Raw genomic sequence first — 17041 nt, 5'->3', positions numbered from 1 at the left:
AGGTCGTGCCTTTGGTAGGAGGAGGGCGCGCTGTTCCCATCCTCGGCTCCGGCCTCGGCGTGTGCCAGTGCCCAGTGCCGGCCTCCGGGCCCAGCCTGCCAGCCGCCCCTATGCAGTACGTGCCGCCGCAAAGCGCGAAAGCCCTCCCCGCTCAACTCGTCCCCCCTCAATTCGGCTACGTGATCCTGGTGTTCATTTACAGCTGGGTCATGCTGGCTTACCTGGGAGCCAAAGTGGGCTTCGCCAGGAAGAAGTACAACGTCAAGGTAAGGAGGGATCAACACCCTTTCTAGGGTTAACTGCATTCCAAGAGTCAGAGTTTGGATCTGTTTCTTTATCAGCTTAAGGTTTTCAGCAAACACTCTTCTGGTTGTGTAGTTTGTCCATCCGTTGCCTATCCACCTGGTTAAAATGTGAAGATCCTTTGAATTTTCTCGTAGGTTTTGGTTCCTGAAATTGGAGGAAGGCTTCCTCTTGGTGACAAGGCCCTGGCTCCATTTTCTCAAGGGGGAGTCTTCCACAACCATAATTTTTCATCAAAATATACGTACAGTGCCTTGAAAAGGTATTTAGCCCCCCCCCCCATCCTTTGCTCACATAAATGAGTCTTACAACCAGGGATTTTGATTAATTTAACTGAGAAGTGTTATTTGTGAATCATGTGCTGCTTTCTTCACAATAGAGCCCCAAATAAAAAAACAGAAAATTGTAAAGCATGAAAATCTAAAACTTGAAAAACCGAAATTTCTGTTGTTCAAAAGGTATTCATCCCCCATTGCTCAACACTTAGTTGAACCAGCTCTGAGGATATCTCAGCCAGCAGTCATTTTGGATAAGTCTCTGTTAGCTTTGCACTATGTGATGGAACAAGATTTGTCCATTATTCCTCGCAAAATTGCTCAAGCTGTGCCAGGATTGTTGGGGGGGGTGTTGGTGGACAGCAGTCTTGAGGTCCTGCCAGAGATGTTTGATCAGGTTACGGTCAAGACTGACTGGGTCACTCAAGGACATCAATATCCTTCCACTCCACTTTCTTCCACTTGAAGCCACAATATGGTTGTTCTGGCCTGCTGAAAGACTAACTCCCATCCCAGTTAAAGCTTTCTGACAGAGGCTATAATTTTTCATTACCCAGGATCTCTCTGTATTTAGCAGTGTTCATCTTCCATCAATCCTGACTGGATCTCCACTCCCTGCTGCTGAAAAGCATCCCTATAGCATGATGCTACCTCAACCATACTTTACAGTAGGTGTTACTTGGCTGATGCACAGTATTGGATTTACACCACACATACAGCTTAGTGTTCGAGGTCAAAAAGTTCCACTTTAGTCTCGTGCGACCTGAAGATCTTCTTCCACATCTTTATAGTATCTTCTAAGTGATGCTTTGAAAGCCTTTATGGACAAGCATATATATTTTTTTAAAGCCAGGACTTCTTCCTTGCCACTCTTCCACAAATTCCCTTTTTGTGCAAGGCCTTAGAGATGAGAGGTGACCAGATAGAGGTGTATAAGATGATGAGAGGCATTGATCGTGTGGGTAGTCAGAGGCTTTTCCCCAGGGCTGAAATGGCTAGCACAAGAGGGCACAGTTTTAAGGTGCTTGGAAGTAGGTACAGAGGAGATGTTAGGGGTAAGTGTTTTTAATCAGAGAGTGGTGAGTGTGTGGAATGGGCTGCCAGCGACGGTGGTGGAGGTGGATACGATAGGGTCTCTTAAGAGAATCCTGGACAGGTACATGGAGCTCAGAAAAATAGAGGGCTATGGGTAACCCTAGGTAATTTCTAAGGTAAGAACATGTTTGGCACAGCTTTGTGGACTGAAGGGCCTGTATTGTGCTGTAGGTTTTCTGTTTCTAGATTGTGGAGCCATGAACTGGAGTCATCAACAGTTGCAGCCATTGTCTTCTGCAGCTCACTCAGTGACTGTTGGCATCACAGTAGCCTCTCTTACAAGTCTATTCTTCTCCAGCAACTAAGTTTAGAGGTGCAGCCTGACCTAGGCAGTGTGGCTGTGGTTTCATATTTTTCCACAAAGGATTGCACTGAGCTCCAAGGCACTGAGTTCAGTGCCTTTGAGATGGTCTTGTGCCCAGCTCCAGATTAGTGTTTCTATTATTTCTCTGACTTGCCTTTTCTCTTTATTTTGGTTTGGTCTGTTGATTATCTACTGTGCTGTTGGACCTTGCAGAAAGAGGGGTATTTATTCAGGCAATCCTCCAATTTTCTACATCAACAGATTGGGTGAGTTGATAAGGTTGTGTGCAGTATATTGCACCTGAGCAAAGTCAGTGGAGTAATTACAAAGGGGATGTATGCCTCACCATTTTGATTTTTGGATTTTTAGTACATTGTTGATAGGTTTTAGGAATTTTTCTTTTGATTTGACATGATGCACAATGTTTTGTAGATTAGCTCAAAAAGATATACTTAAATATGTTTTAAATTTAGAAAATGAGACAGTAAAATGTGAAAATAGTTGTGGGGGCTGAATACCTTTTCAAGCTACTGTGGACTTATATTGCTGATTTTCTCAAATTTTGAACACAAGTGGTATTTAAAATTCTTTAGCTAAAATTATCAGAGAGAAGTAATCAGGATATGGTCATACATTTGCTATTAATTATTTATTACTCACAAAGTCCTAATTATTCCTCCTCATATGTTTAAAAATCACAAAGGACTATCCATTTTGGATAGAGGCATTCTGTGCACCTAAATTGCTTTTGCATGACTCCAGGATCGTGACTGTTATTTTGTGGTCTAATTACAGTAATATTTGCAGATTTTCTGATTATTTCAATTTATCTGTTTCTGTTTCTATTTTCTACATGACCATATAACCATATAACAATTACAGCACGGAAACAGGCCATCTCGGCCCTTCTAGTCCGTGCCAAACGCTTACTCTCACCTAGTCCCACTGGCCCGCACTCAGCCCATAACCCTCCATTCCTTTCCTGTCCATATACTATCCAATTTTACTTTAAATGACAATACCAAACCTGCTTCTACCACTTCTACTGGAAGCTCATTCCACACTACCTTCAATTTTGAACATTTATACCAATATTAGCTGCCTGGGATCTGGTGATTTTTTTTCGATCCCCAGGTTCATTTAGACGTCCAAGAATGTGTGAAAACTTATTGCTTCATGATCGTTAATTTTAAAGTTTAAACAAAGGAACTGATGCAGAATATATGAAACCAAAGATCCTCAGGAAAAGACAAAGAACAAGATGGTGACAGTTTTGTACTTAAGTTAATACAAATTCCTGAAGGAAGAACCAATTAAAAGATACACAGTCACAGCATGTGTGTCATGTGCTAACACTTAGCCAATGAAAAATGAGCAAACTGTTATGAAACTGCTTTACCCCCTTTCCACCAGTAGACAGAGCCAAACACTACATAATTGTGAAAATATACTTATTAAAAAATACAGATTGTGTGTTGGTAAAACCGACAATTTTAGTCTTGCTAAAAATCTTGTTAAAAGCACAAAAAACAACCAATTCCAAAGGCTGCGTCCTATGTTCTGTTCATGGGTAACTCAATTTTATTTTAGACAATCCCATATTTGCAAACCATTCTCCAGTTTCTTTGCTTTTTTTTTAACCTACTTCACCAATTTTGCTATCATCTTTTCACTTCTGCCATTTCAACAAATGCTACTTATAGTTGCTTGAATATTTTTAATTATTTTTGTTCACTTTTAGGGAGTGTTATCAAAGGTTCAATTTAATGTCAGAGAAATGTATACAATATACATCCTGAAATGCTGTTCCACAAAAACAGAGAAGTGCCCCAAAGAATGAACGAAAGTTAGACATGAGACCCTAAAGTCCCCCCCAGCACATAAGCGGCAGCAAAGCAATGATTATATTGTCATATCAGGTCTTTATAATCCCTACCATCAGCACGTGCTGTGTCATTTGATGTGGGCGATCATGGTTACCATGAATGTTATTGGCAAATTTTGTTTTCTACAGAAGTGGTTTCTACAGAAGCCCTTCTTCTGGGCAGTGTCTTTTAAGATGTTTACCCCCCCCCCCCCCACCATTATCAATACTCTTCAGAGATTGTCTGCCTTGCATCAGGGGTCACATAACTTTTCCAGAAATCGTGCCTCTTGGTTCTGCTTAGTCAGAAAAAAACTTTTCAATCTCACCTGTTAAATCTTGTAATAATTGTATAAATTACAAGGTATTTCTCCTCATTCATATAAAATACAATACCATATTACTCAATCTCTCCTGTCAAACCTGCCATCCCACTGAACCATTCTAGTGAGCTGTCGCTCTTCCCTTTCCCTTTGTTTCATCCAACAGAGCACGTTTTGATCTATTGATTCATTCATTTGATTTAATTAATCTGCTTAATCCTTTAAATTCATATCTTCACTGTTGTCATTACCTCACCAAACCCCTCACTCAACAAAATTCACATCTGTATATTATTTGGCAATGTATTTAGAAACATTTATTGAAGAATAATATATTATTTGTGGGTGGCTGGGTGGAGATGCATGGTGCTGCCTCCCTCCAGTAACCTGCAGGTCACCCTTGGGTAGCACCTGCTTAGCCCCCCTCCCCAATCAGGGTCACGTGGAGCCATGGGAGCAGGTGGTGGATGATCATATGAGAACTGGTGCATAGCACAAGTCCTGGTTATGCGACCACTGATGCTAGGCAGACAGTCTCTGAAGAGATTTGGTAATGGCCTGTCTTGTAAAGACACTACCCATAAGAAGGCAATAGCAAACCACTTCTGAAGAAAAAGCTGGCCAAGGACTATCATGGTCTCGTTGAAAGACCACGATCGCCCATGTCATACAACAAGGCTCAGAGTGAATGAACAAAGTTCATGAACTTTCATGAACAGAGTTCCATTATTTGAAATGGAACTTGTGTGGATTAATTTTCCATCGGTGAACATTGAAGATGGATTTTTGAAGCTGAGGCATTCGCAGAAGTTTTGGGACTGTGTTTATTATTAGTTTTGTGACAGTATCTTCCAATTTCCTTCCAGTATCCAAACATGTATAGTGATAAAGAACCCATATTCAACTGCATCCAACATGCACATCAAACCACATTGGAGATATATCCTCAATGGCTGATCTTCCAACTGATAGCTGGAGTTGTCTATCCGGTAAGAAAATGGCAGTGTGGTTAATGGGGATATTCTGCCATATATAATCTCATTGCTGTTTCCAGGTAGGTGATAGGTATTACAGTATAATTTCTTCAGCTTTTATCTAAAGCTTTTCCTTACTTCCAGCCCATAATGCCACTGGTGTTTAGAGCAGCAATGAAGGTCCTACATCTCTGGTGGTGGTCTTCACGTCATTATCTTCCTCTTGGTTTTCACCGCTGTCAGTCATGCAAGCCGAGGGTGGAGTCTCAGGAATACCATCATTCTCAGATTTAGAAGGAATCTTCATTGCTGTTTCCATAACAATTTTGGTTGGCCAGTCAGGGTTGTTGTCCTTGAGCTGATTCCCCCAAACCTGGGGGACCAGTGGACCACCCTTAGTCCGGTCTCTACCCTTTGACCTGTTTGGCATGGGTGACCTTGCCAAGTGCCAAACCATAACCAGCCAACTTAGCTCTCAGGATCATTAAGGCACGCAGGCCTCCAAACCACAACACAAACAAGGCTGTGGTCCTCTTGAAGCATCTAAAGGTCCACAAGGTTTAAATCAGGGTGTAACTAACATAGTCTTTCTCCCAAAAATGAAAGTGATATTTTGAACATGTATACTCATAAAAACTTTACCATGCAGAATCCTAGGAGAATGGGGAACCGAGAGTTGAGTTAAATATCTTTTCACATAATTTGCAATCCTAAAGATTGTAAAATGAGGGAAACAAAAGACAGTATTCTGTAGTACTTGTCAATGAGTATTACTCAGCAGGCAAGAAAAAAAACACAAGCATTGTGCAACAACAACAGATGTCCAAATATTCCTTTAAGTGCTGCACCCGTTTGTCGAGACCTCGTGAAATCCCTATTGTGACTGATAGCTATGAAAAAATATAGATTTACAAGAAATTTTACTCTTAAGTGTTGCATACTTACATCTGAATAAGAAACATTACACAGTGTCTTTAAAATATGATTTTTGTAAAATTCTGAGTAGCAACTTTCAGTACAAGAACAAAAGCTGTAAAATGTTAGTAAGTAAACAATATTTATTGAATATGTTAAGTCTTTCTTAATGTTTCTCACATTGAACATAGGGATAATTTCATGTATTTAATATTTCACAGATCACTGCTTCTGTGCTTGGTGTCATTTGGGTAACCAGTCGATTTACTTATGCATGGGGATATTACACAGGGGGTAGGTATTATGTAAATTATGTCTCTGTACAAATATATCACTGTTAAATATTCAATAGATTAATGAATTCATTTAATAATGTTAAGATACAATACCATAATGCCAGCAGGAAAGAAAGATGCAATTTTTGCATCATAGGACTCAAACTTAGCAAAGTACAATGTTCAAGTACAATGTTAATTCAGCAGGTGTATCCACATTCAGCAAAGAAATCTTTTAGCAATATCATTTGAGGGAGGAATCTAGAAAATAACCAAGATTGTTAATACCTATCAAAACCAATGGATCATTTTAACTATATCTCAACATAGCATCTCTTAGAAAGGATGAGCAATGCAGCAATAAGAGCCAAAGTTCTGCAAGGAAGTTGGAACTTACTTACTGACGCAAAGGTAGGCTTTACCAACCAGTGAACACTGTCATCTAGAGTCAGTGTAAAGAGGAAATGAAGCAGCAAGAAGTGTTTTTATATCCAAAATAATTATAAAGAAAGTGACATAGTTTGGTGTCGGTCAAAACAATTATATAAATGTACAGAGGTAAAAACTTAACAAAAATGGTTCTTAGTTTCAGAAAAGTTAACACAAGAAAAACACATTTAATATGGTAAGACTCTTAACAGTGTTGATGAGCAGAGGAATCTGGGGGTCCAAGTTCATAGCTCCCTGAAAGTGGGTACACAGGTTGATAGGGTGGGTAAGAAGGTATATGTTGCGCTTTATTAGTCGAGGCATTGAGTTCAAAAGTCAGGAGGTTATTTTACAACTTCATAAAACTAGTTAGGCCATACCTGGTGTGTTGCATGGAGTTCTGGTCACCTCAATATAGGAAGGATGTTGAGGCTTTGGAGAGGATGCAGAAGAGGTTCACCAGGATGCAGCCAGGATTATTTCAATTTGAATTGACTATTTCTTACATCTTTCACATACATGAGTAAAAATCTTTACGTTACATCTCCATCTAACTGTGCAATCCTAGTAATTTATAATAAATAGAACAGTCAGTGTAATATAGAGTACACTCAAATCAGCATGAGTTCATCAGTCTGATGGCCTGGGGGAAGAAGCTGTCCCGGAGCCTGTTGGTCCTAGCTTTTATGCTGTGGTTCCGGCTTGGTAGCAGCTGGAATAGATTGTGGTTGGGATGGCTTGGGTCTCCATTGGTCCTACGAGCCCTTTTTTACATACCTACCCTTGTAAATGTCCTGAATCATGGGAAGATCACAATTACAGATGCGCTGGGCTGTCCGCACTACTCTGCAGAGTCCTGCGATTAAAGGAGGTACAGTTCCCATACCAGTCAGGATGCTCTCAATTGTGCCCCTATAGAAAGCTCTTAGGATTTTGGGACCCATACCAAACTAACTCAACCGTCTGAAGGAAAGAGGCGCTGTTATGCCTTTTTCACCACACAGCTGGTGTGTACAGACCACGTGAGATTCTCGGTGATGTGGATGCCGAGGAACCCTCTCAACCCCAGGTCCATCGATGTCAATAGGGGTTAGCCCATCTCCATTCCTCCTGTAATCCACAACCAGCTCCTTTGTTTTAGCGATACTGAGGGAGAGGTTGTTTTCTTGACACCAGTGTCAGAGAGATGACTTCTTCCCTGTAGGCCACCTTGTTATTGTTTGAGGTAAGGCCAATCGATGTAGTGTTGTCAGCAAACTTAATTAACAGATTGGAGCTGTGGGTGGCGACAGAGTCATGGGTATACAGGGAGTAAAGGAGGGGATTCAGTATGCAGCCAGGAGGGGGCATGTAATATAACAAGAGATTGGATGAACTTGGGTATTCTTCTCCAGAACAGTGGAGGCTGAGAGATCTGATAGAGGTTTATAAGATTAAGCAGCAGAGACAGTGTCTTTTTCCAAGAGTTGAAATGTCTGATACCAGAGGTGGGGTGGCAGGGAGCCGATGTGTCTTTACCAAACTATGAGGCTCTCCTTCTCTCCACTGGCCTGCAGGTCACCCTTGGGGAAGGTGTAGCACCTGCTTAGCACCCCCCACCTGATCAGAGACACGTGAAGCCATGGCATCATGTGGTGGACAGTCAATATGAGCAGCTGGTTCACATCACTAGTCCCGGTTATGCGATCACTGATGCCAGGCAGATATTCTCTGAAGAGTATTGATAAAGGCTGGGGTCACCGTCTTGTAAAGACACTGCCCAGAAGAAAACAACGGCAAACCACTTCTGTAGAAAAATTTGCTAAGAACACTCATGGTCATGGGAAGACCGTGATTTCGCACATCATACATACAACACGGCACATAATGAACAAATGAATGTAAGTAAATGTAATGAAAAGGTGAAATTCATCATCTATCTCCAGAGGTTATCACTGGTCACACCATACATTGATCTAAACTGAGCACGTACAAATTATCCATTGGCTCTTATCCCTGCTTATTTCTTCCTTGTTTCAGCCAGATGGTTACTCCCAATTTCATGAGCTCTTATTTTTTGTTTCCCTCCAGCTTCCTGTATAACATTTGCCCATTCCCATCTCTGTAACATTGGCACCGGTAAACTGATATCAAACTCAAATTGTATTAATCACTTTGAGAGTATTAAGTTTTTTCTCAATACTAAAATGTCCATTTATTGGTCTTTTTGGTATCTACAAATACTTTTGGGTTATTTTTAATCTGTCCAGTTATTATTTATTTTCCTTTCCTAGTGTGCATGCTTAATACAGTGGATTCCAATCAATTGGGACAGATCAAGACCAGTTTACTTTGGCCCATTAAAACAGCTGCCTCAATTAGATCAACTTTCATGGAAATAGTTTTTTTTTAAAAACCATTTAACTGGGTAACAGATTATGTATTTAACTAAAAAAAACAGAACAAATTCAGACACTAATAATGCTACTACAGTGCTATAAATCTGTATTAGTTCCTAATAATTATCAATGGAGGAATTCATCCAGTGTATACCACCATTCTTTTGACTGTAAATAGACAAAATCATAGTCACCTCATGTAGATAACAGACTGCCTTCATATAATCCTTTCATTGATTGCATCCACTGATCTTTATTTTCATTGTAACATTCAAGATCGTCGATACCTTTTAAAATCTTCAGATAAATTTAAGGATTTTTGTCGAATTCTTCGTGCTTGTTGAAGTAGTGAAATTGTTTATTATAAGGATCCACCCCTTCAGTAATAATGATCAGAGAAGCACAGAGAAATTCTATATACGGACAAGTAACCTTTATTGTCTCAACTAAAATGCTCATGGGTTCACAAAGTATTCCCTGGCCCTTCATGAACAGTTAATGAAGAGAAAAGGTATTACCTGGGAGAGGAGTCTACAATGGCCAGGCATTCCTTGTCTTCGTGCTCCGATCTCCACATGTCGATGGGGTCCCCCACTTGCGCATTGGTTGTCACCTCTTGTAATAGTTTAATTTTCACTCCTGGACACTTCTGACATCTCCAAGCACGAATGCTTAAAACCACAGTGACCAAAATAGTTCTTTATTTTCTTACTATTTCTTGCCAACTATCAGTGATTTTTGAACCAGTGCTTTTTGAACACCTACACTCACAACTGACGGTATTTAAGTACTGTTCACTCTAAGCATGGCGTAGAGTCTAGTGGCCACACCAGAGCATGTGACTGAAGCTTGTTGGCCCAAGTGGCTGCCCCTATTAACCGATGGCCCAATGAACCAGAATCTACTGTATTTGTAATTGTGATTCTAGTTTTGCCAAACATTCACCAACCATTCTATAGCCTTTGATTCTTTACTCACTCTTTGGTCAGTATGTAGCTTCCAAAGGGTGATCTACAGAGTACACTGGTCCACAAGCCATAAAGCTCCTATTTTCATACACCACCAACTATCCAGCATACACCATCTAAAGCTTACAATTCATATTTTAAAAAATAATTAAACTCTTTTAAGAATACAGATGATGGTTCATCCAGTATCTGCTTTTTCTTCACAGTGCCAGAGAGAAGAATGACTGGGTCCTATGGATACATTGGCCTTCTGGGAGTCATCTTCCTGTCCATATTCATTGCTTTTAAAACCCTTGTTTCATAGTGATAAAACTAGCACAACAATGGGTTGAGAAAGATATAAAAGAACAGTTGTCAGGCATTCTACATATCCAGCCATTTTGAAATGGACACCAGCTCCGAACTTCTTCCTGCTCCTTGTTTATCAATCAGTTTAAATATTGCCAACATGTGGTAGAGTTTTCTTCCAGCTATGTTAAGCACTGCTGTTATATTTAATCAAACTGTATACTGGGAAACAAGACTAAATTCCAGATTTCATTTTTAAAATAATCTTTAGGCAAATAACTGTTGCACCTTCTGCCCAAATATGAATTCTTTTACTTTTTAGCTAAATTCTGTGATTCTTGTTGAAGCAATATTGAACTGAGTTTAACATTTCTCATCTTTTAAGATGGTCACTAAAGTTATTTCAAAAATTTCAATCCAAGAGCCTCAGTTTATATTATGGGTTGAATTTAAATCTGATGAAAGATTACAAGTAGAAAATATAGATGTACAGAACTCGTGAAAGAAGGTGAGGTTATAATTCAGCTGATAGGCACATATAGACCATTGAAAGAGAAAGCTAGGCAAAGACAAGGCTGTGATTCATCAATGAATGTCCTGACAATGCCAACTGAAATAAGTATACACTTTTCATATGTTCACTGACTTGTATATTACGTGTTTTGACAGATTTTCAACACCATTAAACGTTATCCATTTTAAACTTCATTCAAATCAAATAATGAAATAGCTTTAAGTATAATTTTGTCTTAAACTTCATGCGTCTTGTTGTAAACCTTCATCAGGATCCAACTAGTCAATTATTTCCTCAAAAGTGCATTTTTAATGTACAATTCTTGATGTGGTTGTTGCCAATTTAATTTCTAAATAAATATCAACTTTAAAACTATTGTCCATTTGAGTTATTTTTGTGGTACAAAAACTCTTTAAAAAAAGTTGTGTAATGTATTAATGGGCAGCAACAAGCCATCCAATACACTGCAGAAAAAAAGCTGAGGTAATGTATGGTACAACCTTCATAGATTGCAACAAAAAAATTTTCACACTAATTATTCTTAACTACAATAACCTTTCCGAGAGTTAAAAAGAAACAATGGCAATCAGTGACAATGGTTTTAAATGTGTACTCCATTTTTAAAATCATTTTGAAGTTTTTCTTCACTGAATTGTTCCCACAACCTATAGGCGTACTTTCAAGGACTTTTAATCTCATGTTCTCAGTATTTATTTTCTTTTTGCATTTCCAGCTTCTTGTCTTTTGCACACAGGTTGTCTGCCCTGGTGGTGCGACATTTCATTGATTCTATTATGGTTATTAGATTTAATGATTATGCCCACAAGAAAATGAATCTTAGGGCTGTTTCCAGTGGCATATGTACTTGGATAATAAATTTACTTTGAACCTTTTAAGTTACTTTTCCCCCTCAATAGTGCTGCTTCATGCTCATGCTACCCTCATAAGCTGTTTGTATCTTCATTATGTGAGTTACAATTGCTACAGCCCAACCTGCTGTTAAAAATATGCAAAGGCAATGTTACGGAATTTCTGAAAATAATTGGAAGTGGAATCCCTTTTGCACTTGCTAACCAATGGTGGAAATACCTGTGTAGACAGCAACGCACAAGACCCACCAGGACTCCACATGGACAAATAGTCCAACATTTGGGCAAAGGAAAGGTGCTCATCACCCACAGTATTCTAGAGGAGAAAATATACTGAGCAACCTCTGGTAACGTTAATTCCTTTATTTGCAAAAAGTGTCTGAAGGAATTTTTTTGCCACCATAAAAATATTTATCTCCTTTTGCCTAATAGTGTTCCCTTTGTTATTACAATCCTAGTAGTCAAGGAATCAAGAACAGCAAAATTAAAATGTGTTTTTCAATTATAGTACCATTTCCTACATATTAGTTTATATACCTTTTCAACAACTTCTTTGCCTTCTGGTTCATCATCACTACACCCAAAGCTACTGGTTAATCATCAAATACCTGATTAAATGGGAGTATAGAGCACCAAGTTACAGTGCAATCACCAGGGATAGACTTTGATTCATTTTTTTTGATCCCCTCAGCCTTCATTCTTGGCATTGTCTGGTGGTCCGACAGTTGAAATGTATTGTACTAAGAGGCAAAGTGAACAATATTCTTCTCCAGCCACGTTGGTACCTTGCTAACTATCTCACAGGAGTAGCTACAAGAAAATGCAATTCATTGACAATTCATTAGAAAGGCTGGGTTTGAATAGTTCAGTGAATATTAATTTTATTATGGGGGGGGGGAAGGACTACAGATTTTATGAGAAGTCTTATATAGGAAGTGAAACATGTAATGCAAACAAGTAAATTCAAAACAGTTTATCTTTGTTCAGAATGTTATCCTATTTCACTAACTATAGAAAGCGATTCAGAAGTGGTCTTGATAAGGTACTGCTACTTGCTTTATTTAGAGATACGCTGTGGAATAGTCCTTCTGGCCCCTCAAGCCATGCCACTCAGCAACTCCCAATGGCTCCCAATTTAACCCTAACCTAATCACAGGACAGTTTACAATGACCAATTAATCTACTAACAGGTACATCTTTGGACTGTGGGAGAAAACTGAAGCATCCCAGAAAAAACCCATACGATCCATGGGAAGGAAACACAGACTTACAACAGGATCGATCATCAATGCCCTGAACAGTAATAGCACTGCACTAACCACTGTGCTCTTCATGGAAGCTAAAAACAAATACATGCCAACCAAATCACAAACAAGAGAAAGTGTGCAGCTGCTGGAAATGTGTGTTACTTGCCAACCAAATCCTGGTCTCCAAAGGAATGGGCTCATATTTCTTCTAATATAGGGTTTCCCAATTTGGGGGTCCATGGCATAAAAGTTTGGGGGACCCCTGTTCAAATACAACATTGCTTCAGCAAGAATGGCAGAACAAAGAATTTCATGGCAATGTTTCTTTTCCATTTTAAATCTAACCAAATTTAAGATTTTCTATTGAAGACCAGGGCCAAAGAATAGCAATCTTCCCATCTCCATTACATCAAATAAACACTGAATGTCATCATCAGGCTAGATTTCATTCAAGAGAAGTTGGATTTGAACTGTGATTATGTAGATTTAAGTGGATGCTATGACTTGAGTCAAACATGAACACATTTTGTTGGAAACAGCATGGTACACTAATTAAGAGTGTTCCACTATATTGGCTGGAAACGTTCCTTTAAATACCTTAATTTTGATGGCATGGTTGAATTTTCTGCACATTTTTAGCAGAACAAACTACTCTTTTCAGTTATACACAAGTGCTAGAAAGTCAAATACAATTTACAGAGGGAATCTCATACATAGACAATCAGATGTGAACCTGTACTGTTTTAAACAACTTATCATGCGGTGCTGGAAGATTGTGGGTTCAACTGCAGAAGCAGAGATGACCATCCCCACTGTCACTTCATTCAAAGCAGTTTCGAATGGTTAATGGTTCTAGTCAAGTTTCTGCCAAAATATCAAGCAGTTAAAGAAAATTAGGTCAACCAAAGAACGTTTATTAAAAACTAAAAAATTATATAACCAATGTTAAAGATTTCAAAACAAAGTAGAACCAATTCGTGTCTTTTAACAAGTGTACTTCAAGCAACTTTTTCCAGTGAGTTGATTCATCTGCTTAAAAGGCAAATTTTAAAACGTCAATATTTTGACTAATTGCCTTATACAGTTGGGTCAATCACTTCCCGTGGATCTGGGGGGGGGGGGGGGGGGTCTTCGACTCTGTATAAATTTTAAATCCTTACCAGAACAAGGATTTTCATCCATACATTTTTAATTTTCGGGGCAAAATAATGTGGCACCGAATAAATGGGCAATTAGAATCTCAAAAATACACTGAGGGAATCGCAATTGTACAGCTTCTTAAAAAAGTAACACGCAACCCGGCCCTTTGCTCCAGTCCGTCAGCAAATCCCCGAACTGGACAGTACACGTTAATTCAGACTTGCAAGGGGGAAATCCGCTCACAGTTCGGTCTTCTAATGAAGATGGCGACAGACATGGGACCTGCTTCGACTCTATAACAAAACAGTCATAAACCTGATTTTGAAACGGCGGCGCTGCCGTCCAATTGTCTCGGTTCAGGGTGCGTGGAACTCCGCCCTGGCGAATGTCCCTGGTCCAGGCTTTGCTTATCTGGCCGAGCGTACTAATCCAGGTCGGGAAGGCACCACCATCGGCCGGTGAGGCCCCATCATCGGGCCGGGCATCATGGGCACCGGGCCGCTGATGGGCGGTCTCATCCCCGGACCCACCAGCATCATACCAGGAGGCGCGGGGCCCATCATCGGCATCATGGGCGGCCCTCCCATCGGGGGTCCGGGCAGGATGGCGGGACGCGGCGGCGGCACCCCGACGTTCCCAGGCGGAGGAGGGATGGCAGCCCCACCCGGGGGCGGTCCGGCCGGCGCCGGGAAAGGGGCCGTGGGCGGGATTTTGCCCTGGCGGAAGGCGGCCGTGGTCTTGTCGATGAGGCTCTGGGCCTGCTCCTCCATCCATTTCTGATAGTAGTCTTTGACGTTCTCCTTGTGCTTGCGTCCCTCACAGTGCGTCTTGCGGACGGACGGGGAGTCGTGGGTGAGGTAGGTGTCGCAGTAATCGCAGTAATACTTCGGCATCTTGTCGCCTCCGCCCGGGCCCTGCGTCCGTCTCCAACTCCGAGGCCGAGAGCACGGCTGCGTCACAGCACACGTGACCCCCCGTCGCTAGGTTGCGTCACCGCACACGTGACTATCCACTGTCTGGCCGCTTGAAGCGCACGTGACTACCCGCAGTCAGGCATGCGCAGTACCTTACCCCCACTCCTTCCACTCCGCTCCTCAAGCCATGTGGTGTTGCTAAAATTTAGAATTAAATCGATGTGGAAATATGAAATACAGACGCAGTGGTGCGATCCCTCTGCAGAGGTATATAAAGTTAACGCTACAGGTTTTAACTGAGTGTCTTTAATCCCAAATGTGAACTGTTTTCTTTGCCTGAATTGTTGTGTCAGCATTTCAGAATCAGGTTTCATTTCACCGGCATTATGTCGTGCAATCTATTGTCTTTCCGGTAGCAGTACAATGTTTTTTTTATAATAAAAAAACAAGAATTACAGGAAATGTGTGTGTGTATATATTCTAGAATTCATGTTTGCCCATATGTTATATAATATTAGTTTAAAAATAGTGCAAAAATAGAAATAAAAAAGGAGTGAGGTAATGTTATAGGTTCAAAGTCCATTCAGAAGTCTGTTGGCAAGAGGGGAAGAAACTAACTGAATCCTTGACTACGTGGCTTCTGTACTTACTTCCTGATGGTAGCATTGAGGGTCCTTAATGATGGAGCCACCTTTTTGAGGCATTGCTCCTTTTTGAATGTACTACGGATGGAGCTGACTAAGTTTACAGCTCTGCAGCTTATTTTGATCCTTGCAGTAGCTGCATTCCCCCCCCCCCCCCCCCCATACTCAAGGCTTCAGAGCTGTGTGTCAGACATGGTTATAAGCAGCACTGGGGCTCCTACAGGGGACCGTATTGGCTCCCTTCCTGTTTGCCCCGTATACCTCGGACTTTAGATACAACACTGAGTCATGTCATCTGCAGAAATTCTCTGATGACTCAGCAATAGTTGGATGTATAAAGGGAGGTTGAATACAGGGCCCTGGTGCAGGACTTTGTTAAATGGTGCAAGCTGAATCATCTGCAGCTGAACATCAGTAAGACAAAGGAGATGGTGATGGACTTTAGGAAGACTTAAGGCTGCACTTCCTCTGTTACTACTGGTGGTGAAGACCTACAAGTACCTGGGGGTGCACCTGAGTGGAGCACCAACACAGAGGCTGTGTGCAAGAAGGGCCGCAGTCACCTCTACTTCCTAAGGAGACAGGTCCTTTGACGAATACAGGGCTCTCTTTCACATGTCCTACTCATCTGTTGTCACCAGTACAATCTTCTATGCAGCGATGTGCTGGGGCAATGGCCAACACGAGTGAGGCCAACAGGCTCAATAAACTGATTAGAAAGGCTGGTTCTGTTATTGGAGTCAAACTGGACACACTGGAGGCTGTGGGAGAACAAAAGACCCTCTGGAAAATCCTGCCAATTCTGGACAATATTTCTCACCCTCTGCACGCCACCCAGGCTGAACTAATAGACTAAGACAACTGCGCTGCTCCAAAGAGCGCCGTATGAGGTCATTCCTATCCTCGGCCAATAGGCTCTATAATGAGCTGGGGAAGTGATGACACCCGCCCCCCCCCCCCCAGTTAGACTGTTTGAGGCAACTTTTAAAATATATTTTCTTACTTCTAATATTTGTATATTAAAGACCATCTACAAATTTGCTGACGGTACAACCATTGTTGGTAGAATCTCAGATGGAGATGAGAGGGTGTACAGGAGTGAGATATGCCAACAAGTGGAGTGGTGTCACAGCAACAATCTGGCACTCAACGTCAGTAAGACGAAAGAGCTGATTGTGGACTTCAGGAAGGGTAAGACGAAGGTACATGAACCAATCCTCACAGAGGGATCAGAAGTGGAGAGAGTGAGAAGTTTCAAGTTCCTGGGTGTCGAGATCTCTGAGGATCTAACCTGGTCCCAACATATCGATGTAGTTATAAAG

General features: G+C 41.0%; 2 protein-coding genes across 2 annotated transcripts; one reads left to right on the top strand and one right to left on the bottom strand.

The window, feature by feature from the left end:
* Positions 1-11099, top strand: mgst3b (microsomal glutathione S-transferase 3b). Its single transcript, XM_073034653.1, has 4 exons — positions 1-266; positions 5031-5153; positions 6275-6347; positions 10310-11099. Exons 1-4 carry the CDS (start codon positions 111-113, stop codon positions 10405-10407), a joined length of 450 nt encoding a protein of 149 aa, XP_072890754.1. The 5' UTR covers positions 1-110; the 3' UTR covers positions 10408-11099.
* Positions 11100-12638: 1539 nt separating this feature from the next.
* On the bottom strand, positions 12639-15146 carry snrpc (small nuclear ribonucleoprotein polypeptide C). The gene has a single exon (XM_073034651.1). It carries the CDS (start codon positions 15052-15054, stop codon positions 14569-14571), a length of 486 nt encoding a protein of 161 aa, XP_072890752.1. The 5' UTR covers positions 15055-15146; the 3' UTR covers positions 12639-14568.
* Between the last annotated feature and the right edge of the window lie 1895 nt (positions 15147-17041).

Source organism: Hemitrygon akajei, chromosome 32 (assembly GCF_048418815.1).
Source record: "Hemitrygon akajei chromosome 32, sHemAka1.3, whole genome shotgun sequence".
Lineage (NCBI taxonomy): Eukaryota > Metazoa > Chordata > Chondrichthyes > Myliobatiformes > Dasyatidae > Hemitrygon > Hemitrygon akajei.
This window is presented reverse-complemented; position numbering and strand designations above follow the sequence as displayed.

Bases quoted from the DNA above. Each gene is read 5' to 3' on its own strand.
- mgst3b (XM_073034653.1), top strand. From the start codon at position 111: ATGCAGTACGTGCCGCCGCAAAGCGCGAAAGCCCTCCCCGCTCAACTC. The intron at 5,154-6,274 runs GTAAGAAAATGG...AATATTTCACAG, and splicing joins TAGCTGGAGTTGTCTATCCG to ATCACTGCTTCTGTGCTTGG. The intron at 6,348-10,309 runs GTAGGTATTATG...TTTTCTTCACAG, and splicing joins ATGGGGATATTACACAGGGG to TGCCAGAGAGAAGAATGACT.
- snrpc (XM_073034651.1), bottom strand. From the start codon at position 15,054: ATGCCGAAGTATTACTGCGATTACTGCGACACCTACCTCACCCACGAC.